Source organism: Canis lupus, chromosome 12, assembly GCF_048164855.1.
Source record: "Canis lupus baileyi chromosome 12, mCanLup2.hap1, whole genome shotgun sequence".
In the NCBI taxonomy this organism is placed as follows: Eukaryota; Metazoa; Chordata; class Mammalia; order Carnivora; family Canidae; genus Canis; species Canis lupus.
The window spans coordinates 45,793,053-45,818,033 of record NC_132849.1 but is presented as its reverse complement, the minus strand read 5'-3'; the positions used below and the strand labels follow the sequence as shown (position 1 = coordinate 45,818,033).

At 45.3% G+C, this 24,981-nt stretch overlaps 1 protein-coding gene and 1 long non-coding RNA gene across 4 annotated transcripts in view; one reads left to right on the top strand and one right to left on the bottom strand.

Moving 5' to 3' along the window:
• EFR3B (EFR3 homolog B) overlaps positions 1-24,981 on the top strand; it is a 94,023-nt gene that overhangs the window by 40,865 nt on the left and 28,177 nt on the right. For all 3 annotated transcript variants that reach the window (XM_072770841.1, XM_072770840.1, XM_072770839.1), the window contains exons 4-5: positions 8,949-9,099; positions 23,588-23,709. In XM_072770841.1, the coding sequence (XP_072626942.1) occupies positions 8,949-9,099; positions 23,588-23,709 (273 nt within the window). The remainder of the gene's footprint in view (positions 1-8,948; positions 9,100-23,587; positions 23,710-24,981) is intronic.
• LOC140601630 (uncharacterized) overlaps positions 21,806-24,981 on the bottom strand; it is a 10,674-nt gene continuing 7,498 nt past the window's right edge. The window contains exon 3 of the long non-coding RNA XR_012004627.1: positions 21,806-22,401. This is a non-coding gene — a long non-coding RNA (uncharacterized lncRNA). The remainder of the gene's footprint in view (positions 22,402-24,981) is intronic.

Here is a 24,981-nt window from a genome sequence, read left to right as displayed (position 1 = left end):
AGGAAGAAGGGGATGTTGGCTTTCTAGGAGCACCTCTTTTTACCCATTGTGTCTCTATTTAGAAGCCTTCACCATTTACCCATTGTGTCTCTATTCAGAAGCCTTCACCCACAATCTGGGGCCTTGAAATGTTGGTCTAGTCCAGAATCTGCAATTATTCTCATCAAACCAATAAACTTACAGTCTTAAAAAGCAGAGTAGGAGAAGGGGGTGTCTGGATGGCTAAGTTGGTTAACTGCCGACTCTTGATTTCAGTTCAGGTCATGATCTTAGGATCTTAAGATCAAGCCCCGCATTGAGTGTGCTTGGGGTTCTCTCTCTCCTTCTCCCCCTGGCCCACTTCCCTCTCTCTCTAATTAAAAAAATCAGACATTAAATATTAAAAAGGGCGGAGCCATCTACATTCTAGGGAGAAGGCAAGGTTAGGGGTAATTTGTCCATTGAAAATACACTTAAATGAAATATTTATCAATCTTCTGAGAGGGAAGGACTTGCTATGTTTAGTAAAGAAATCTGAAATGAAAATAACTGATCAGGGATCCCTGGGTGGCGCAGTGGTTTAGTGCCTGCCTTTGGCCCAGGGCATGATCCTGGAGACCCCGGATCGAGTCCCACATCAGGCTCCCTACATGGAGCCTGTTTCTTCCTCTGCCTGTGTCTTTGCCTCTCTCTCTCTCTCTCTCTGTGTGTCCCTCATGAATAAATAAATAAAATCTTAAAAGAAAAAGAAAACAACTGATCAATAGATTTAACTGTTTAAAAAATTTAAATATTTTGCTGTCAAAAAAAGAAACCATCAAAATTTAAAAGAGAACAAAAAAAGTGTTTTGAAAGAATAAGACAAAGGATTCAAACTCATCTATTGGTTGCATATAACAAATGGTGGGGCTGGAGTGGAGAAAATTAGTCACTAAAAGCTGTGAAGCCAGAGCCGCAAATAACCAATTCACAGAAAGAGGAAGAAGAAATAATAATAGTCAACAAACTTATAATCAAAGATGTGGCTTGAAATACTAAGAGAACATCTTCACTTAGCAAACTGATAAAAAAGTATTTCTAGGGGCACCTGGTGGCTCTGTCAGTTAAGTGTCTTTGCCTTCAGTTCAGGTGATCCTGGAGTCCTGGGATCAAGTCCTGCATTGGGCTCCCTGCTTAGCAGGGAACTGGCTTCTCCCTCTCCTTCTCCTGCTTGTGCTCTCTCGCTCTCTCTCCCTTTCTCTGTCAAATAAGTAAATAAAAACTTGAAAAAACAGTATTTCCAGTATTAACCAAGGAATGGCAACATGGGGGGCAGTTTCATACTTTTCAAGAATAAGTACAAATTGATTGAACCTTTTTAGAAAGTAATTTTGAAATGTAGATCAAATCTTCAAAAACATTTATGCCCTTTGGTCCACTAAATTCCTTTTCTATTCTTCTATCCCAAGAAATCAATCTTAAATATAAACTAGCTTTACACACAAATATGTTCATTATGGTGTTTTTTATAATAATGAAATAGTGAAAATTAATGTCCAATAAGAGGAAAATGGTTTAGCAAATTATGATTAGTGAAATATTATCTATTCGATAGAGATGATGTTCATAAACATGCTTTCCACATAATAATGAAAATGCCTTAAATAAATGAAAAATAGAATATAATTTGATAGAAATGATGTTCATAAACATGCTTTCCACATAATAATGAAAATGCCTTAAGTAAATGAAAAATAGAATAAATAATTATGTATATAGTATTTTACAATCAAGTTAAAAAATAGACAACAAATCTCAATGCCTAGAAAATATAGTAAAAACAATTATGCCATAAATGTTAGGGGTGCTCTTTTTTGGAGCAGTGTGTTTAGGTTTGTGTGTGTGTGTGAGCTTTGTTTTATGTCCTATCTACCTTTTTTGTGTATTTCCTAAATGTTCTCTATTAAGCATGTGTTACTTTCCAACAAGAAGAGTGAGCAGCAGGACCTACTGTGTTTGCTGTCCTACCTACACCACAATTTGGAGAATTTGTGTAAAAGAACCCAAAGACATCCCTGGTGGCATTGCTGATAGGGCGGGTGGTGGGGTAGATCTAGGACAATTGTTCCTCAGTCTTGTTGCTTAGGCTATGCAATGGCTATTCCCCATATATCCATCCTCTACTTCTTCCTTTCTCCTGCTGCAGACTCCAGATTATGGCAGCATTAGAAATTATTCCCCTGCTTCATCTCTCTTGTTCCAGTTCTTCCAGACAAGATCTTCAAAACGAAGATCTGTCTCTTTAAGAATAAAATCCAAGTTCCTCAGCTTAATTTCTGGGGACTTCTACAACCTGCCCCTAAGTCATGCTCCACCAGCCATGCCTGCTGCACCTGTCATGCCTGCTCTAGACCCACTCCAGATAGACCGGCTGGCGATCACCACTGGCTTTCTGTACCTCACACCTCTCTCTCAAGGGGCAGTGCCCTTTCCCCTTGACCCCCCACCATCATCATGGGCCCCCGCCACTGCCCATCAGCCCTACCACCTGCCAAGATACCTTCTTCCAGGTGAGGAAGCCAGAATGAGCCCTGGAGGGAAAGGTGTGCATTGTGCCAATAGGGTGTAGAGGTCCAACCTCTGCAGGATCCACCAGCAAATCTGAAATCAAACTATCCCTAGGAGTAACAGCAAGACCGGAAACAATACATTTCTATCATCATCTTATAAAATGAAATTAGGCTACACGCTCAATAAAAAGGGCACAAATGCACTGTACGTGCTGATTATATAAATCGCCTTGACATATTATAAAGCATGCTCAAGCAAGTAAAAATGACTTTATCCTAGATTGAACCTAAAACTAATATGCTAGCAATAACATTACACATTTAATACTAATTTTATCTGCCCTCTCTGCAGTGATGGTTCTCAGTAAAAATGTCCTGTAGCCAGCAGAGCCACTTCGAATCATATTCTACTGCCCTTAGAACTGCAATTCAAAATTGGTATCATTCTGTTAAAAATAGTCATTGCAGCATCTAAGTATTTAAAGGCTTGAAGGCCTCACTGGAAGCTTTAATCATAAACATTTGGAGAAGAAAAATCTGTTAGATCTGATCTCCTATTCTTTCTCCTTGCCCGCCCCAATGCCATGCACATCATTATTATCTTCCTAGTCATCAGTAACTTCCTGATGGCAGCTCTGGAAGAGCAAAATATCCTCCTTCAGGCTCCGGGGCTGTGTCCCCCGTCATCACACAGGTGTCTGTATTTATGGTTTGACCATTTATGGATGACACAAACCTTGGGTGTTGGACTCAGTAGCAGAACTGTCCTCTTCTACCCCACTGCCTCCCTGCTTCATCACCCCACTCCAGTCGTGTGCAAACTCTGCCTTTATATGTGTTTAGCATCCAGGATGATAACCAGATGCAGGCAGGGAGAGAACAAGGTGTGAATTCCAAGTTACTGCTCATTGACATGGGCCATGATGGGCCGAGATGTGCAGAGGAGCAAAAAGTGAGATTTCCCTCTATTTTTCTCCATCTTTGTACATTTTCCTTCCAATTCAGCCCAACTGCTATAACACCCCTAGAAACTGGAGAGCACGGGGCAGCGGGGGTGGGGCACCGAAAGTGCCTTGTGAGACTCAAGATCAGTTGGCAGTGACCACAGAGCTCTGACCATATACAGATTCTATCAGGTTCCTCAGTGCCTAGAGCCTGGAGGGTGGAGATCCCCAAGCCAAAGAGGGATGGGCTTACTCCCTGAGGACCTTGACCCCAGACCTGATTTGGTGGGACTCCTAAGAGACACGCATTTCCCAGGAGGAGCCTGAACAGGGTTGGAGGATGGCCTTGACCCTTCAGACAGAGATATTGCAGATTCCTACTAGAAGAGGAGCTTTATCCTTTCCTCCCCTGGCTGAGGTCAGCCCCTACTTTTGTGTTCCTAAAACCCAGAAGTTTCTGTCCAGGAGTGGGGCTGACCAAGTCCATTCTAACTGCATAGAATGAGAGGTTCTCTGTTAAGGCGATTGACTTCTGAGTGATTCTTGGGCAGTGACTGGCCCTGTCTAAGCTGTCCTCTCTCTCCTGCCTTCCAGTCTTCATCTCTGAATTTGCCTGTCTTCTCCCACCCACCCCGTTCCCAGACTCTACACCTGCTCCTCCTTTTCTGGAGCTCAGTGCCTCTTGACTGAGCGTAAGGTGTTTGAGCAGAACCAGCTGCCTATTCTGGAATTCAATATGAGATACTTCTTGCCTCATGCCCTGTGTGTTCTCCTCCATTGTTATAACTCACCTCCTGCCTTGGCACTCACCCCTGAGTTCCTGTTGTCACCGATCAAGTGTCCTCTCCCAGTGTCGGTTGCTACCTGTGAACCCGATTCTATCTCAAATTCCATGGGTTCTGTCTTCCTCACCTGCTGGGAAGCCCTACGAGTACATCCAGGACCCTTGGTTGTCACCTGCTGCTGCAGTCTGTGCCCGCTCCTGCCCTTCCCCCTTGGGCCCTTGGGGCAGGCTCGTCCTCACCAGCTCCCTCCTGCTCCTCGTTCTCAGTCAGGCCAGTTCAGTTTCCCAGACCTATTACTATGCTGGACTCCTTCCAGGACACCGAGCCCAGATCAGATTTCTGCTGAGACCGACCCATCTGGCCCTGGTCCTTTGAGCAGCCATCATCCTGAGAAGCTCATGCTCTATTCTCCCTGAGAGGATGGGCCCCACTACAGGTTGTATCCAAGAGGGCTATGGTAAGGTCAGACCAGCACAGAGAGCTTTGAATCTTATAAGATACTTTGAAAAATTCAAGTTCATAATTACAATCCTTCCATCATTAGTATTAGGGCACCACATGAGGGACAAAGAAGAGTGTATTCAAAGAAGTAGGCCCTCAACTGCCTGACTTTTCACTTTCTCTGCCACCATAATTTTCACTTTCCATCAGAATTTCCACCCCTGGTTAGTAGCCGATTTTTCTTTTTTCTTTTTCTTTTTATTCATTCATTCATTCATTCATTTTGTTTGCAAAGGATGGTTTTACCTTATTAGGATTTTCTGGGAATATTTTACAGGAAGAGGAAAAGCAGTGATCTAAACTCTGGAATTTGGGAAGCCTTCTAGTTTCTTCTCGTGCCAAACCCCACCCAACCTCTTCCTTTCCCTCATTTGAACTTAGTGAACAAATGGTGAAGCCCTTCATACCTAAGATGCTGGGATGATTCATGAGAGAAGAGAATTCTGCTCTCCTGCCACCGTTGCCCAAACGTGGCCAGGTTCGTCTGCAAGGAAAGCGTGTCTCTTTCGGAAGGGCCTCAGCCAGGCTGCTTCCCAACCACATGGGATTCAGTCTGCCTCACTGGCCAGCACAGCCGACCTGAAACATGCAGGGACTATCTGCAAAGAATGGCAGGTTTCCTGGACTGTGATGGGGATGGCCTCTGAAGAGCAAGGCTGTCGTGTGCCAGGAATGGCCAGCCACTCCTACCCCCCACCCCACCCTTGCCCCAGCTGGGACTGGTGGCTCCTGTGCACTCCAGGAGCTCTAAGACCAATGCTGGCTTTATATTTGAAAGACATTCTGTAGATAAGAGCATGACCTGATCCATTTGTAAACATGCCCAGAGATGATCATTAATAGTGCTTAATATTATTAAATAATAATTTAATAATAGTAGACTCAGTTCAGTAAACACTTTTCAAAAATGGACAGGACAATTTCAGAGTAGGAAAGCTGTTTTTCTTACGATTGCTCAGTATAAAAGTTAGCTCAAGGGTATCTAAGAAATGGTATCTGATGTCTTAAAAAAAAAAAAAAACGCAATCATTGAGGAGATGCCACGGCTGCTGTTACTTTATATGTTTGGATTTGCAGAGCTGGCTCATGTGCCAGGCAGTTTGGACACATGATGTCTGAAACTGAACAGCTGCCATAAGCAGCGTTGTGCGGGTTTGTGTTGTGGCCTCAGGGTACCTCCAGAAATCACCTCATAGTCATACTTTTTATCTATTTTTTTTATTCAACCAAACTTTGTTTGAAAAAGAAGATAAGCAACTAGCTAATCAAGGCTTTTCAAATATCTGCCTAACATTCCAAAGATGGGTATGACTGGGACTGAGGCATAAAGGAGAATAAATCTTTTCATTCATCCTTTATGATATGCCTGGCATATGAACCTGGCTTTCGAGCATCAGGCAGCTTTCACACTTTAAAAGCTCGTGCTGACACATCCACCATAATCTTTCAGACAAGTCTTTTGCTACTTGCTTTTGACTTGAAGGCATTAATCTGATCCCTCAGCACCTCTGTTAGGGTGAGGAGTTCTCTGCCCACTTTACCTATCGTGCATTTCTGTGTAAAAGGAAGTACTATTCTAGTCCACATGGTGTGGCTTAACAAGTAGGAGGATCAAGGCCCTGGAACAGCACGTGAGCTCACACATGAGTCCGCAGGGTTCTTAGGATAATCTTCCCCTCACAGGATAGAATCACTTCCAGCTTCTCTTCTCCTTCTTATGAGATCAGTCGCTGATTTGCTTTGGATTGCTCGGGATTTGCTTTTATTTGCATCATGAGGCTCCCCAAGCACTCCCAAACCTGATCATTAGGTTCTGTGTTATTTGTATAAAAACTCAGTGGCTCCAGCAATATGGAAGTGGTTTTGTCCTCTCTCGTGTCATCGTCCAGTCTGGCTGTGTGGGCTCTGCACCCTGAGGCTGTCCAGAGACTTCCATGTCTGGGACTCCAGGTATTGCCACTCCTTAGCTGGCAGGCAAAGGGAAGGGGAGGACGTGGAGGCCAATCCTGTCCTTTAAGCAAGTGACGCTGACATTGTTCACCTCACTGTCCCTCATTTTAATGGCAACATTTCACTCACGTGACCTCAGCTAGCCGCAAAAGGGGCTGGGAACTGATCCTGGTGAGCAGTCACAAGCTCAGCTAAAATTCCTAATTACTGGGGAGGAGGGGGGAAAGAGATTACAGGAAAGACTTCTAGCATTCTGCCTCAGAAACCTAACTCCCCCCAAAAAATTATAAAGATTTTAACTCGAATGATTTTGGACAGGGCACCTGGGTGGCTCAGTGGTTAAGCATCTGCCTTTGGCTCAGGGCGTGATCCCCGGGTCCTGGGATAAAGTCCGGCATCAGGATTCACGCAGGGAGCCTGCTTCTCCCTCTGTCTATGTCTCTGCCTCTCTCTGTGTCTCTCATGAATAAATAAATAAAATCTTTTTTAAAATAAATAAAAATAAAATTATTTTGGACAGATTTGCAACAGTGTTTTTGTCAGAAGTTAAACAATAACCTTTTCCATTGAACACCTACTTTGTTTTCTTTCCTTCTTTCTTTTTCTTTCTTTCTTTCTTTCTTTCTTTCTTTCTTTCTTTCTTTCTTTCTTTCTTTCTTTCTTTCTTTCTTTCTTTCTTTCTTTTCTTTTAGAGAGAGCAGGGTGAGGGGCAGAGGGAGAGGAAGAGAGAGAATTTTAAACAGGCTCCAGGTCCAGTGCAGAGCCCAATGTGGAGCCCCATCTCACAACTCTGAGATCATGACCTGGACCAAAATCAAGAGTCAGAGACTCAACTGACTGAGCCACCCAGGTCATCTGTTTTCTTTAGTGTGCAAGTACTTTATAAGGAGGACATGAACCCTTGATGATATACCTCACCTGACCATGCACTCATGTCTCCACCACAGAACACACGTCGAGTTTGGACTCAGATGTGCACTCCTAATTCTCAATAGGAATTTGATTTGTGGCATTTTTCTTGGGATTCAAGAGAGGCATTGAAGAAGACAACCACCAGCCAGGATAATCAGGGGTTGTCCAACAAAGGCTAGTTTGGAAAGGATTGGATATTTTTAGCACGGGGAAGAAAAGAGCAAGAAAAATGGGATTGATCTTTTCAAGTGGTTGAAGGGCTGGCGTGTAAAAGGTATAGCCCTGTCTTTTTACTATTCCTGAAAGTAAAATTGTGAATAAAGGATAAAGTTGTTAAGGTTTAGCTTGAAATATAAAGAAGTTTTTATTTGGTTGTCAAAAAATAGGATGACCTGACTTATCTCAGAAGCCATTCATCATTGGGCACTGCGTATTTCTGGTTTCCAGAGGTATTCACTCAGGTTCTAGACTTTAGAGGGAATAAGTCAGTAAGGACTTAGAATCCTCCTCATTAGGAAAAAAAAATAATTTTGTTCCGTGTGTATTTTACTCTGTGAGGTACAGATGCTCCCGAGGTATGGTATGCATCGCCTAAATATCATACTGCCTGCCATCAACCATATGTGTGATGATCATAGGGCTTCTGAGGTCTTCAAATGCAATACCTGCAGATTTTATATTTCTTAAACTTTGCAGTTGACTGGTCTTCAAGCCCATCTCAGATTCTTCAAACGTCCTTCCTACAGCTCTTCTCTTCCTCCCCCTGGAACCATCACCCTTCGGTGGAACTCTTTGGGATGTCCTGTATGATTTTCTTGTAGCATTTCTTATTTTCCCTTTACAGGAGATATCTTTGTGTTTATCTTGTCCATCTAACTTGAGGCTCCTTGACTTAAAGGGCTTCCTCTTTCCTTACATCCCTGCACTAAGACAGAGTTTCTCCTGTGGGTGCTCAACAAACACTTCCTGACCTCAGATCAAGGAATTCTTTGATCTCATTGGGTTTGGGTTCAGAATTTGCTCTTCCAGGCATCAATCCTTTCTGCTTATGTCTATTAATGAAATGGGACACTTCGTCTGTCCTTCATCTGTAGAATGAGGGACTAGGGGGGAGCTGGTCTCCAAGCTCCCTTCCAGCTCTGGTTCCTTCTGATTCTTGGTGCTGGACTGGAGTAGGCACTAGTTGGAATGGCTATTCAGACATTGGCAGCCTATTGGAAGAGCCTCAGTACCCAGATTCTGGCCATATGGTCACTATGCTGATCGTCCCAGTCATGCAACGAGGGTGGAATGAGCATGAGACCCAGTGATGGTATTGCTTTCCCCAGGTACGTGTGCATCGCCATGGAGGCACTGGACCAGTTGCTCATGGCCTGCCACTGCCAGAGCATCAACCTCTTTGTAGAGAGTTTCCTCAAGATGGTGGCCAAACTGCTGGAATCAGAGAAGCCCAACCTACAGATCCTTGGCACCAATTCGGTAAGGAGCTGCCCAGGGGCTTGGGAGTGGGGAGGTTGGGGTGGGCATGGAGGATGTCTGGTTCAGCCTTGCTCTATTCCATTCCTATTTGGTCCCTGACCCTAAGTACCACTCACCTCTTATCTTAGTGCCCCTCTTTGTGTGAATAAAGGGCTATTTAGTTTTTTTAATTTAAATAAATATATAATAAATAAAACAAATGTTAAAAAAAACCGGATAACTATAGTAAAGCATATGATTCAGAGGTTTTTAATATGTTCACAAGGTTGCACAACTACCACCACGATCTACTGAATTTATCTTTTTAGACTGGTGATCTTCAAACTTTTTTTAGTAAAGATTTTTCCCTTAAATAATTTTATTTTTTATTTATTTTTATTTATTTTTATTTATTTTTATTTTTATTTATGATAGTCACAGAGAGAGAGAGAGAGAGGCAGAGACACAGGCAGAGGGAGAAGCAGGCTCCATGCACCGGGAGCCCGACGTGGGATTCCATCCCAGGTCTCCAGGATCCCGCCCTGGGCCAAAGGCAGGCGCCAAACCGCTGCGCCACTCAGGGATCCCCCCTTAAATAATTTTAAGTGGGGGCCCCAGTGGATATAAAAATAGATGGAAAGGGAGCCATTCCTTTGAGGGCAGGGGATGGCCCATGCCCTCACAGCTCGGCCCCAGGCTCCATGAGGCATACTTTGAAAGCTGTCCAGCTTGTGCCTCTTTCAAAGAAGCACAGGAAAGAGCCATCAGATTAGTGGAAAGATCATGGGGAAGCAGGAAACGGTGTTTCTGGCTTAGTTCTGCCCTTGCCCAGCTGGCTAACCTTGAGTGGGCTATCTTTTATGGACCAGTCTTTTTATCCATACTGTGAGCTGACTGAACTTGGTCCAAGCTTTGCAATGCTCTGTAATGCTGGTCTCTGTACAAGTGGTTAGTCATGAGAGGTTATGGTTTGAGGAGAGAAGAGTTATCAAATGTGTCAAGAACTCCCCGTTTCATATTTATCTACATATACCTGAATATCCTGCTGGCTTTCTTCAGTGTCTTTTTTTTTTTTTTTTAAGATTTTATTTATTTATTCATGAGAGAGACACAGAAAAACAGGCAGAGACATAGGCCGAAGGAGAAGCAGGTTCCCTGCGGGGACCCGCCCGATGTGGGACTTGATTCCAGGACTCCGGGATCACTACCCAAGTTGAAGGCAGATGCTCAACCGCTGAGCCACCCAGGCACCCACCTTCAGTGTCTCACCATCTAACTGTTCCATCCCCTTCAGGGCATTGCTTTCAGCTCCAGGCCTTCAAGCAGCTCAGTGTTAAAAGCCCTGATACGCAACGATTTTACAGATCTCACAAAAGAAAAGTTAAACGTTTGCCCTCTTAACCTTCCGGCCTGAGTTTTCTGAATTTTTATTGCAAGGATCACAACTGCTTTCTTGTTCCACAGAAGTTGATTTAACCAGAAGATAGTCTTTAAATTTAATTTTAAGGACCCCAAGTAGCAACTATTCCCTTCCTTTTCTCTCTCCTTAAGCCAGCTGCCTTTGACAAATTACATACATATACAGTAGCTGAGGGTGAAGCCCTGTGTCAGGTTGCCCTGGCAACAGCTCCAGATACTGTTTCATTTATCCTGTTTAAGAAAACTATAGCCTAGGAGAGAACATCTGAATGGAAAATAAACCAGTCATCATGCATCCAGAGGGCCTCTCCCGCCGAGGGACACGGAAGCCAGAGCTATCTTTCCCCACAGCAAGTCCTGGCCCGGGGTAGGGGTTTTGTTAGCTCCAGCCTTGCAGATTCCTAGATTCCCCATCACAGCCAATCACTGCCTCAGCAACAGTGAGTCAGCTAATGATTCCTGTACTGCACACAATGAAGGTTATATAAGGACAGGTGATTATGAGTAAGGTAAATCAAATAAATGCAATAGATTCAAAGCCCAGCTTTGGAGGCAGCTTTTGCTAGTGGCGCCCCTGAAACAGATGCTCTTTCAAGCTCACAAAGCCTGGGACCTCCACAGGCCTCCCCTAGGACAGTGTTCTTTTGCTCCTCATCATCTTAGAACTGTCAGCATGCTAACACTTGATGTAGTCCTAGAGGGTCTAGCCTCAGAGTTTCAACAGGTTTTCATGGGGGCTTTGAGGTCTCCTGGGAGGAGGACTAGAAGGATCCTGTGTGGAAGTTTGCAACTTTCATTTGGATAAAGGGTTTTGCTGCTAGGAAATTAACAGAAAGACACAGAAGGAGGGAGAAAGAGAAAGAAAGAGAAAAGGAATTTTCCCATTGATGCTAGTAGCAGATCTGGGGACCCCTGACACCCTGCAGGGAACACCCTGTGCAGGGTTCCTCCCTCCTTCCCTCCCTTCCTTCCTTCATCCCTCATAGAAATTCATCCAGGTTGTATTTGATCACCAGCAGGATGACATTGTGCTGAGACTTGCCACAAAATCCAAATTTGCTAATACCACTCCTGCACGCTGCATGCAGTAAAGTGTAATTTTTAGAAATTTCTGTGATACTTTCAAGCCCTTAATGAGAATATCTGAATTTTGGAGGATGATAAGTGACCAGGGAAATCTGGAGAAAATGGGGAGCCAGAGCCAGCTAAGCTCACTTTGCTTTTTCCAGGATTTGCATTTGCATACCTGCCTCATTGCCTGATGAGTACAATCCTAGGGGAGGCCTGTGGAGGTCCCAGACTTTGTGTCTCAGGGACAGTAAAGTGATCATGTGTCCTGACCTTTTGAAATCACTCTCTAATGATAAACTGAAAATACTAAGTCTGAAAATGCCAAGGTCCCCCATATGACCAATCCAGTATATTAGCCTAATGTATACAAACAGTAAACTCTTAAGAAGATTCCTGGATTACAGTTTGCACTTTTGTCCCTACATCACAACCTATACAAAAATTAACTCAACATAGACCAAAGACCTAAATGTAAGAGCTGAAACTATAGACGCACTAAAAGAAACTAGAGGGTTATGTTTTCACGATCTAGGATTTGGCAATGGGTTCTTGGATACAACATCAAAAGCAGAAGCAACAAAGAAAAAATAGACAAATGAACTTCATCAAATTTTGTGCATCCATGGACACTGTCAAGAAAGTGAAAAGACAGGGGATCCCTGGGTGGCGCAGCGGTTTGGCGCCTGCCTTCAGCCCAGGGCGCGATCCTGGAGACCCGGGATCGAATCCCACGTCGGGCTCCCTGCATGGAGCCTGCTTCTCCCTCTGCCTATGTCTCTGCCTCTCTCTCTGTGTGTGACTATCATAGTAAAATAAAATAAAATAAAATATTAAAAAAAAAAGAAAGTGAAAAGACAACCACAGAACGGGAGGAAATATTTACAAATCATGTATCTGATAAGGGTCCAACAACTGGAATGTATGATAAATTCTTACAACTAAACAACAGAAAACCCAATTAAAAACAAAATGGTCCAGGATTTGAATAGACATTTCTCCAAAGGAGATCCACAAATGGCCAAGATACACATGAAAAGATGCTCAACGTCACTAATCATGAGGGAAATACAAGCCAAAACTGCAGTGAGATACCATCTCCCAGCCACTGGGATGGCTATAAAATTTTTAAAAACCAAAAAACTGGGATCCATGGGTGGCTCAGCGGTTTGGCGCCTACCTTTGGCCCAGGGCCCGATCCTGGAGTCCCGGGATCGAGTCCCACGTCAGGCTCCCGGCATGGAGCTTGCTTCTCCCTCCTCCTGTGTCTCTGCCTCTCTCTCTCTCTCTCTCTCTGTCTATCATAAATAAATCTTTAAAAAAAACAAAAAACAAAAAACTATAAATGACAAGTGTTGGCAAGAATGTGTAGAAATTGAAACCCTCATACATTGCTAGTGGAAATGTAAAATGGCATAGGCACTGTGGAAAGCAGTTTAGTGGTTCCTCAAAGTTAAGCAGATAGAATTACCACATGACTCAGCAATCCTTCCTAGGGATCTACCCCAAAGAACCGAAAACAGGTACTCAAACAAATTCTTGGACACAGATGTTCCCAGAAACACTCTTGCCATAGCCAGAAGATGGAAACAACCCAAAAGATCACAGTGTGTGATTCCGTTTAGATGAGATGTCCAATCTAGGTAAATCCACAGATACAGAAAGCAGAGTAGTGAGTTCCCAGGTCTGGGGAAGTGGGGAGCGGGGGTGACTTCTTCGTGGGTACTGAGGTTCCTCTGGGGATGATGAAATGCTTTTGCTGCAAAATGTGAATGTACTAAATGGTACTGAATTGTGCACTTTAAGAGGGTTAACTTTAGTGTGTCTGGGTGGCTCCGTAAAGCATCTGTCTTTGGCTCTGTCCTGGGACAGAGCCCCGAGTCGGGCTCCCTACTTAGAGGGGAGCCTGCTTCTCCCTCTCCCTTTACTGCTTCCCCTGCTTGTGCTTGCTCTGTCTGTGTCAAATAAATAAAATCTCTTTTTTCTTTTAAAAAAAAAGTTAACTTTAGGTTTTGTAAATTTTACCTAAAATTTTTTAAACCGTAGTTTCAGTCCTAAGCAGCCCAAGGTCAATGGCACAGAGGCCTTCCGTGTTTTAGGTGACAACTGAGGTGCAGCGTGGCAGGGTGGCTTCCTTCCTCCAGCAGGAGGGATGCAGGCTCCTGCAGGCGCCCCAGCCCTCTGCCTCCAGGAAAGCAGATTTCCCGGCTGGGACTTGCCTGTGTCCTGTCCTTCCCGTCCTGTCCTCGCCGGCCCCTTCCAGACCTCACCTCCAGGATGCCTTCCTTTCTTTCCAGAGTTCACCTGCCACTGGTCCTCCCTTTCTTTGACCCCCTCCTGGACCTGCTGGGAGCCATCCGCTCTCCACCTGCCCTCACCTCCCGGTCCTGTGGCCACACTGCCCTCCCCACCTGAATGGCCGGGTTCAGAGAAGTGTATCCAAAAACCACAAAATGTGTGGGTCGGGGCCTCTGCAAATACATGTTTCACAATTTTATTCAGGCTTTCAGCGTGGCTCGTTGGTCCATTTTTTGGCCACTGCCTGCACTCACCCTCTCAGTGGTCTCTTCGAAAACCTTCTATTTTCCAAACTCCCTCCCCATAGTGGCTTCCTCTGTGTCAGAGGTGGCCTTGCCTTCTCCTATCCAAAGAAAATAGGTGAGGTTCCCTCATCTTCCTCTCCAGAAGACTCCCATCTGGTCAGGAGCCTTCCTCCTCTCTCTCTCTCTCTCTCTCTCTTGTCCCTCCAGGTCTCTATCGCATCCCTTCTCTGGTCCCTTCCCTCAGTGGACAAGTAAATCCAAGTCTCTTCCAGTATAAACATAAACAAAGTCAATAAACAAACTCACAGGGAAAAAAATACGCTTTGCATAACAACAAAATACCTTCAGCTCACCTGACAAAATGAACAATTGTTCCCTAATATTCTTTTCAGATTGAGTGCCCAAAATTTCCCTAAGAGTCCCTAAATTGTCTTGTGTTGCAATTGGTCAAATCCAAATTCAGTAAGGATGATGCATTCACTTTGTTTCTCTGCCTCTTGGCCTGTTGCCAGCCCTCTCCTGCCCACCTTTGCTCTTCACGACACTGACTTTTTGGAGAGACCAGGTCATTTGCTCTGCGGAATGGCCCCGCATTCTGGGTTTGTCTGGTTAATTGCTTGTGGCACCATGTCTTTTGCTCTTCTGTCGCCTATACTTCTTGCAAACTGCAATTACGACAGACCACAAATGTCTGAGATCTCACTTTTTTCATGGATGCCATCCTGGGTTAGGGCGGTGTTCACCAGTTCTCTCCTTATTAAAAGCACGTTTTCGTCTTTGCCAGTAGCAATCAGTGGGAACCAGGCAAGTAATCCATTCCCCACTCGTCTTTCAGCTGCTGTGCCTTTAATGGCATATCTCCCTGTTGACTGAACCTTCTTGGGGCTCTCTTAACCTCCTGGCCCTATTGCCAAGCTCTTCCCACCTGGTTTATGCTCCTTAGTTCCTGTGGTTGGCTAAACGGTCCCCCCAAGGATATCCACATTCCAATCCCTGGGATCCATGAATGTTACCTTAAATGACAAAACGGACTTTGCAGATATGATCAGGTTTTGGATCTTGAGATAGAGAGATTCTCCTGGATTATCCAGGTGGGTCCGGTGGAATCACAGGGATGCTTATAGACGGGGAGGCGGGAGGGTCAGAGTCCAGAAGGTGAATGATGATGGAAGCAGAGGGAAAGAGAAAGATTTGAAATACTACTCTGCTGGCCTTGAAGATGGAAGAAAGGGGGCTGTGAGCCAAAGGACATAGGTGGTAGCTTCTGGAAGCTAAAAAAGGCAAGGAGATGCTCCCCTGGAGCCTCCAGAAGGCATACAGCCTTGCAGACCTGTTTTAGATTTCTGATCTCCAGAACCGTAAGATAATACATTTGTATTGTTTTATGCCACTAAATTGTGGTGATTTATTGCAGCAGCAATCGGAAATGAACATAGTTTCCTGCAATGATTCTCTTCCTCTACATGCCCCTAAATGTCTGTGGTCTCCACAGTTGGTGCCCTCATCTTCTCCCTCTATGTACTCCCCCTGGACGATTCATCAGCTCTTGCGGTTTTGACTGTCAACTATTGACTCAAAATGCTCCCCCACCCAACACCAGTGCAGGAACCGCTGCTGGAAACCCACATGCCAGAAGTGGGCTCCTTGCAGGCGGATCAAATCAGAGTTGTGAGGCCAGTTGTACCGCTTAGGTCACAGGGGTCAGCACCAGCACACCACGGGGATTCTAGAGCAGGGGCGGCTGGGGCTTTCCTGGGTCTGTGTCTACCGGGCTGGTATGTGGGGCTGCTCGGGGCTGGAGGGATCACCCTCTCTAGTGGCAAGGACCAGGCTTTCCTGAGAGACCCTGAAACCATGTCAGCTTTGCAACGAATCTCGCAAAACGGAAGGTCTAGGGAATGACCGTGCCTCAGCTGGCATTGGCAGGACATGATCACATCACAGTGGAACTGTTTCTCTGGAAGTTGCTATCAACAAGAGCAGCTGGAGGACGGGGCAGGGGGTGTTACAGTCCAACCCATGCGGTTTGCAGGATCTGCTTCCCAGCTAGGATCTATCTCAGCAAAGCTGAGAAGTGGTTCCCATTTCTCCTGGCAGAGGTAAACACAGCGAGGCGGCCTGCAGTCCTAGATCTAGGGGAAAGTTGGGGTTCTCTCCATGCTCAACATTGTAGACTGCGGTTCTGTTGTTGATGGCAGGAAGTCGTGTGGCTCAGAATGCTCATCCGTACGAGAGAGAAAGGCTAACTCCTGCTTGGAGACTCTCAGCACAGAAGTGAGGCCAACCAGCTCAGCTTCCATTTTTCCCCTCCCCGGGGAGAGCTGTTTTTACAATGTCAATATTTGGAGATCACTTTCCTTTTATTAACTCAGGCCCTAGTAACCCTCAGTATTCATATAACTGTGGCTCCCTCCTGCCTGTACCGAAGGTGGCTGATCCGCTCCAGCAAGCCTGGCACCCTTTGTTGGGTATAAAGGACTGAAACTTTGATCTTGAAAGGGTGGCCCTAGCAGTGCCTGGGGCCTTTGAAGTGTCACATGTCACTGTCACATGTCACAAATCTTCAGTTTGTTGCTATGGAGACCTTCATCATTACTATATCTTAAAAAACTGAAACCAAAAACAAACCCAGTTTTATTATTTCACAACCTTATTCATTAGGCAAGTAGCATTTTAACAAGAGCCAATTTGTAAAGTATGAATTCGCAATAAAGGGAGCGAAGCAGACAGGAAGTCCCTGCTGTATTGTGCATTTTAAAAAATACTGACTGGCCACACAGGTAAATGCACTCAGTAGGAGTCCAGGGGTTGTTCCTAGCAAGCCAAAAATGCCATGGGGTGGGGGGTGGGGGGTGGATGAGGCTGCAGCTGTCACCTGGGATGGGCTGGTCATGCAGATAAGCTTTATAAGTGAAGGAGGTGGGATTCAGAAATGCAGTCTGGCTCCAGACCCCTTCTTATAACAGTAACACTAAACTGTCTCTCTTACAAGGAACGGAGGCCTTACTCACTATGAAACTGGAGTGTTCTAACCCCATGTCTGGAAGGTCTTGATGGACTTCCACAGTGGGTGTGGAGCCTTGACCTGGGCCCCCCTGAAGCACCCCGATTTGACCCTCTGAATCACGATCACCAAAGATTCCTGTCAACCTCTAGAAGCCTCAGGAGCAGCTTGGAATGGGCTCTCTGGGAGGTGTCCCTGGGGGACTCCACAGGCCAATGCTCCCTGGCCAGGCCATTGTTGCTGGTATGTCTGGGGAGTCATACTTTCGGACTCGAGGGAGGGAAGCTCCTTCTATCAAGCTATCACACCAAGGGTTCCTAGGGATGCTCAGATATCCTGATAACAAAATGTTACCTATTTTGCATGACCCATAATGTAATAAACAGGGCACATACTCTCTGTATGGGAGATTCAGAATAGGGTTAAGCGCAGTCTTATCATCAGACCTCCTAACAGAGCAGGAGTCCTGGCAAATATGGGAATAGAATAGTTGACAGCCAAAGCCTCAAATGATTGCACCCCCTGCCCCGAGGCTGTTCTGGGCCCCAGAAATGGAGCCAAGGCCCCGTCACCTATCCAATCCTTGGTTTAACTCTGAACCACTTCAATTCAAAAGAGGTGGTCTTCAAAGGAGATGGCCATCTAGCCAGCCTTGCTGACCTTCATGTCCTTTTCTACATTTTCTAGCATCCTGCATAAGCCTGGACTGGGAACATCTCTAGAGCTACTGGTCCTGCTTGCCAGTAAAGGGACAAAGGACATAGGGTCTGCAACCCCTGCCCCAGAACCTCCTGTGCAAAAGTTGGCTGGGAGATGGCGCTTCAGAATGCAAATACCTGGACCCTACTCCCCAGGTAGTCTAGTTCACCAGGCCTGGGGTGACTCAGAAGTCTGCATTTTCCACAAGCTCCCTCATGTCATTCCAATGCACATTAAAATTTAAAACCCACTGGTGGAGGGCAAAGAGCACCAGAGTATCAGAATTTCCAAGTTTGAGGCCCGACTCTATCTGTCACCACTGGATGACCCAAAATAATTCACTTGCTCCCTCAATTTCCTTATCTTCACAATGGGAACAACAGAGATCCTGCAAAAACTTGCCAGTTTGCCAAAAATTACATTAGGTGACGCATATTTTGGTAGGCTGAAAAATAGGCCCCCCAAAAGTTATCCATGTGCCCGTCCCTGGAACCTGTGAACATCACTTTATATGGAAACAGGGTCTCTGCAGATGTGATTAAGCTAAGGATCATGAAATGGGGAGATTATCCTGGATGAGTCCAATGCAGTCACAATAGTCTGATAAGAGGTAGTCAAAAGGAGATTTGATGCAGAGGAGATAGCGTGAAGGCAAAGGCCGGTGTGGTGCAGCCCCAGGGAACTAATAGGATGTGTGAGCTGCAGGTGCCATAGAAATATTTAATGTTGCTGTAACTTAGAATATGGGTGTTAGCTGCTTCTGCGTTTCGCTGCCTTCCACTTTCAGCAGTCAAGATGGGCTGGGCTTTGTGTGGCTCCACCTGATACAATTCCTTTCTATAAACAGCTTTTCCTAGGACCCATGCCTTTTGAATATTTTGAGGACTTCCAACAGAAGAAGGTATGAGTTAAACCAAGGCAAACAAGCTTCACTACAAACATATTTGAAATTTGTTTTTTTGGTCAGGTGGGATGAGAAAGCACAAATGAGCAGAGTCACAGATGTGTAAAGACCAGACCACTATTTGTTGAGTGGTGTCTTGAATGTATTTGTACGCTGCCCCAGCATGCGCTCCACTCAATGATCGTGTGGTGCCGAATCCTGTAGGAATCATAAAAAGTTTAAGCCTCGGGGCACCTGGGTGGCTCAGTCAATTAAGCTTCCAACTCTTGATTTTGACTCAGGTCCTGATCTCATGGTCGTGGGATCAAGCCCTGCATCAGGCTCAGCACTGGGCCTGGAGCCTGCTTAAGATTCTCTCTTCCTGGGGATCCCTGGGTGGCTCAGCGGTTTAGTGCCTGCCTTCAGCCCAGGGCATGATCCCAGAGTCCCGGGAGTCCCACATCAGGCTCCCTGCATGGAGCTTGCTTCTCCCTCTGCCTGTGTCTCTGTCTCTGTCTCTGTCTCTGTCTCTCTCTCTCTCTCTCTGTGTCTCTTATAAATAAATAAAATCTTAAAAAAAAAAAAAGATTCTCTCTTCCTCTCCCTCTGCCCCTCCCCTACCTCTTGATAAAAAAGCTTAAGTCTCTTAGAAATAAGAACCTTACTAATATTGAAACTTGGATTCATGGAGCTCCTGTTATTTCAGGAACCTGGGGAGCTTTTCTTAATTATCTCTACTTTATTCACATTCCTAGGAGATGATGTATGCATTTTAAAGAGAAGAAAACCAGTGTTCCACTAATTTGTCCCTGGCCTTGCAGTGATGGCTGCTGGCTATCCCATAGTCTCACCCTCTTGCCCCTCTGTGCTGTGCTCTGTCCCACCCTATTGCACTAAATGATTTCAGTCCCTGAATGGTGCCTCAGGGTTCGTGGCCATCACCCTCCATCCTCCCTGCCCTCCACTGCAGTCATCACTCCCACCCTCAGTTTAGGGTGGCTAAAACTATTTTCCTTCTCTCCACACCCCCAGGCATTTGAGGTGTGTTGCCTGCCTGGTCCATGCTTCCCACCTGCGTTCCTCTGATTGCCTAGCCAGTCCTGTGTTGGTGACATGAAAAGGATGAGGGTCATGCTGCCTGGTCCTAGAGCTGATGGACCAGACCATAACTGGCAACTGGCACCATGGTCACCACAGCACTGTTTCCTGAGTACCTCCCCTGTGCCAGGCACTGTGCTAGTCACCCTGCTTCAGCGTCCCCTCCCGCCCCATTTAATCCCAGTGACTGCCCCGTGACATAGGTCCTAGTGTCCCTATTCACAGATGAGGAGACCATGGCTCAGAAGTTGCCCAGCTGGTCCATAGTCACACAGATGACAAGAGGCAGAGCAAGGAGGTGCCATCCAACTGTGACTACAGTAGTGTAGAGGGGACCATTGTCCATTTAAATGGAAGAACTCTGATTGAGCTGAGAAGACTCAGACCGAATTTTCCAGGGAAGAAAAGTGCAGAAGAATGAAAACCCAGGAACACAGTCAGACAAGAAAAATCAGGGCGGTTTCCTGTGCTTAGCAGGAGGGGCTGGCCCCACTGGCATAGATTCAGAAGAAACTAGAAAAAGGCCACCCCTGGTTGTAGAAAAAGAATCCCCATGGATGTGTTCTATCCCGCTTTACCAGAGTGGCTGTCATGGAATTTTTGGTTTTTAAAAATTGATTGTAATCTTAATTCTAACCTTACAGCCAGTGGGTACTAGTCAAAAATACTTAGCAGCCTGGGCAGCGTGGGGAATGGCCAGTCTCAACAGACACTGGGCGTGAACAAGCGCCCAGGCCATGCCCCTGACCGTCCGCCGGTCCTGCTAATGGCTTCATGGCACTTAGAAGAGGAAAGTCAGGGGACCTGGGTGGCTCAGTGGCTAAGCGTCTGCCTTTGGCTCAGGACGTGATCCCAGGGTCCTGGGATCGAGTTCCGCATCGGGCTCCTTGCATGGAGCCTGCTTCTCCCTCTGCTGTGTCTCTGCCTCTCTCTCTCTTTGTGTCTCTCATGAATAAATAAAATCTTAAGAAGAAGAAGAAGAGGAAAGTCAAAGTTGAAAGTGCAGGAGAACTTGACGTCATGTTGCACAGAGGTCAGGAATCGGTTCAGAGAAGGGTCCGTGTGGGGAGAGGGGGGCAGTGTGCACAAGCCCGGAGGCCAGGTTGTCTGTCAGTGACTTAGCAGCGATCCACAAATGCAGACTGTCCCATCAAGACTACTGGGACTGTGCTAAAAGGTAAACCCCAGGGCTTCATCCCAGAGTGACTCAGCATGTCTGGGGCTGTTGACGCAAATTTCCGTGGTTCCCAAGCCTCATGACTCCATTGTACATAATCTCTGGAGCACTTAGAGTCATTCTTAAAGATAAAAGAGATGATGTAAAAAAAAAAAAAAAAAAAAAAAGAGATGATGTGTGTGAAATGCTTAGGGTAGTACCTGACATATATGAGCTTCTGCATGTTCCTCGTTGCTAGCCCCCAGTTCCCCAACCCGAGAACATGAAGTTTGGGCATTCATCCTCCTGATACACATCTGAGTCTACACGGTCAGTAAATGTTAGAGACTAAACTCGTTGACTATTTCTCCATCTTTATTATGGTCTCTTTTTTCAGTCTTGTTTTAATTATTTTAAATGCATATTCTTTTGCATACACTCAGATTGTCTTATTTTAAGCTGCCTCATCATATGTAAGGTACATACAGTATTAAAAAAAATTAAGGGGTGCACTCATGATCCCAGAGTCCTGGGGCTGGGCTTCCTGCTCAGCGGGGAGCCTGCTTCTCCCTCTGCCCTGCTTTCTGCTCATGCATGCGAAATTGCTCTCTCTCCCTCTCTCTCTCAAAGAAATAAATTTTTAAAAAATCTTTTTTAAAAATTAAGAATCTTAGTGAATGATGACTGCAGTATTTATTTTACACGCGGGAAAAACAAACCATAAAAGAAGTTAAATGTCCCACTCAAAAGTCACACTGCCATTGAGAGGTGGATCTGCAGCTGGAACCCCAATAGCTGCCTGTCCACTTTGAGTAGATGGACGCCCTGACCACGCCAGGCTTCTGGGGAGGGGAGTGCAGCCTGGAAACTTCCTGTTGGTGGGTAAGAGCAGCAGTACTCCCAAACTTCACTTTAGCCTGGGTATCAGCCTCCGTCCGTGTTCTAACCTTTTGTGGGCTTAAGACGTTCATATAGCCAAAGGCTGACTTTATAGTTGTTTCTAGAACTCCTGAACTTATATCTAATCAATGATCTTATGATCACATGAATTACCGTTACGCCTCTTCTCCAGAACCCCATCAATAATGCAAGCAGTGTCCTTTGGATTTATTGCTAATATCAGAAGATTCACTTCCAAATAGATGTATACATTTTAGATGTTAACTTGGAAAGAAAGACCTCCTTATCTGCTTTGTATGTTGAGATTCTATTAGTCAGCAGAAAATAAATATATATTTATTAGTGAAAGAATAATTAATGTTGGTGGAAGTTGCTAATTGGGATCCCTGGGTGGCTCAGCGGTTTAGTGCCTGCCTTCAGCTCAGGGCGTGATCCTGGAGTCCAGGGATGGAGTCCCATGTCGGGCTCCCTGCATGGAGCCTGCTTCTCCCTCTGCCTGTCTCTTCCTCTCTCTCTCTCTCTCTCTCTCTCTCTCTCTCTCGATAAACAAAATCTTTAATAAAAAAAAAAAAAAAAAGGAAGTTGCTAATTGTCATACAGAAAAATTTAACAAATTTTGAATCGTTAGAGAAACAGATTGGCAATTGATAATGAATATCATGAGTGCACTAACTAGATAATTTTTAGAAATAATAGCATATCCTTTTAGAACCAACAAATGTTTACAAAAATTAAATAACAATACAAGATAGAATAATGGAGAATAGATTTTATTATAAGCGTAATCTTTTGAGTTGTTTGTAGTACTAAATTTGTAACATTAAACAAAATAACCTATAAGAATTATACTTAATTTTTAGCTATTTAACTCTACTTAGTCCGTGATTCTTGCTTCTCCGTGGGATTCCATTGAAATTAAGTCCCTATTTAGAATTGCAAATTTGCAGCCGGGTGGCAGAAGGAATTCAGCAGCTGATAATGCTGAGCAAGACTTAACAGCACTGAACCGGCAAACTTTACAACTGTACTCATATTTTAAACAATAAAATGGAATTACATTTTTAGGGGCACCTGGGTGGCTCAGTGGGTTTAGCATCTGCCCTGGGCTAGGGTCATGATCCCAGAGTCCTGGGATTGAGCCCTGGGGCTTCCTACTCAGCGGGGAGCCTGCTTCTGCCTTTCCCCACTGCTTGTGCTCTCTAGCTCTCTCAAATAAATAAATAAAATCTTTTAAAAAACGGATTTACATTTTTAAATTAAATTTCAATTTTGTTCTTGGTTCCCAGAATTCATTCTAAAGTGTTGAGACATGGTTTGATGATGGCTTTGCTTATTTCATTGGACCCCTCACTGCCTCCCAGCCTCTGTGTGTTTGATGCAATTCTGGAAATGGAAGGGGGGCAGAGCTTAAGGGAGTCCCCTCTGTGTCCTCACCCGTTCCATCCTCTGCTCATCTCAGCGGAGAAGGGCTTAAAAGGGCCAGGGGTCCAGTCTGGTGGTGTAGACAGGAAGGAAAAGCAGGATTTGGAACCCACAGAGGTGTGGAGACCAGGTATGCTGTGGGAAGCAGACTAGAGCCAAGTCCTGGAATGCATGGTTCCTGGATGTGTCTGTCCCATGGCTTTTCTAGGGCAGGGGGCCTTGGGATTGCAAGTCCCAGAGCCCAGAGCTTAGAGCCTGAAGGTGAAGAGCACAGTGGGTCACTTCTCACCTGTACTTCTTTCTCTCCTCCCGGGTAGTTTGTGAAATTTGCCAACATCGAAGAGGACACCCCATCCTATCACCGGAGCTATGACTTCTTTGTGTCCCGCTTCAGTGAAATGTGCCACTCCAGCCATGATGACATGGAAATCAAGACTAAGTGAGTGGGGGAAGTGAGGGGGCTCACTCAGCTAACGACAAGGGCATCGAAGGGTCTTACAGAGCTGCCAGAGCAGAGTGCATTGTCTGTCTTCATCAGTGTCTACCTCTGTTCTGACATTGCTGAGGAGGAAAGGAACACCTGGTGGGATGCAGGTGGGCAGGTAGACAGAGCTGGGCTCCCAGCTCCCAGCATGTGCTTTCAAAGGAAAATCTTCTGGGGCACAAAATAGGAACAGATGGAAGGGAATGGTCCTGGGAGCCAAATCTGAGAGTCAGCTACACACATATATACACACATGCACACACCTGTGCTCTTTCGTTTAGAAGTACATGTGTTTATACCCCCCCAGAAACGTACCCACTCACCACTCTCCATCACAATATGTCCCTGCCAATAAAAAGCCCAGGTCTTCACATTGACTGATGTCTGCCGGCACCCTACTTTGTCTCCTCCACACTCTGCCCAGCTCATTCCCCTCCAGCCACACAGGCTGCCTCACTGCCCCATGAACACACCAAAGACATTCCTGCCAAAGGGCCTTTGCACAGTCTGTTCCTGTGCCTGGAAAGCTTTCTCTGGATATTGTCTAGCTCACTTGCTCACCCCCTGCAATCCCTTGCTCAAATCCTTTGCTCAAATAATCCCTTCTCTTGAATATCCTGTACATCTATTCCCTCGCCCTGCTGTTTCCCCCATAGCACAATCCCCTTCAAACATGTTCTGTAACATATTGTTTCTTACTCATTGTCTGCCCAACCCCCACACCAGAATGTAAAGTCTGTGAGGCTAGGAGTCATTGTTTTGTTCACTGCTGCATCTCACCTGCTGCAGTGCTACCTGGGGATCAGTAAACAACTAATAAACAGTTGTTGGGTGAATGAATGAATGAATGAATGCTTTCTTTTTTTTTTTAAAGACTATATTTCTTTTAAGTAATCTCTGTGCCTAACATGGGGCTCGAACTCACAACCCTGAGATCAACAGTTGAACGCTCTATCAACCGAGCCTGCCAGGTGCCCCAAATGAATGCTTTCAGATAAACATTTTGAGTTACAGAATACAGACTCAAACTTATAAAGTCATTTAACTCACAGTCACACACTTATCAACATAGAAACAAAACTCCTCAAATGACATCACGAAGACATATACGTGAATATATGCCGACAGAAGCTAAGGCGGGATGCACAGCAGCAGACTGATGAGTTACCACTCAGAGGCAAGGAAGCAGTGAGTAGGTTTTTTTCTTTCTTTCTTTTTTTTTTTTAA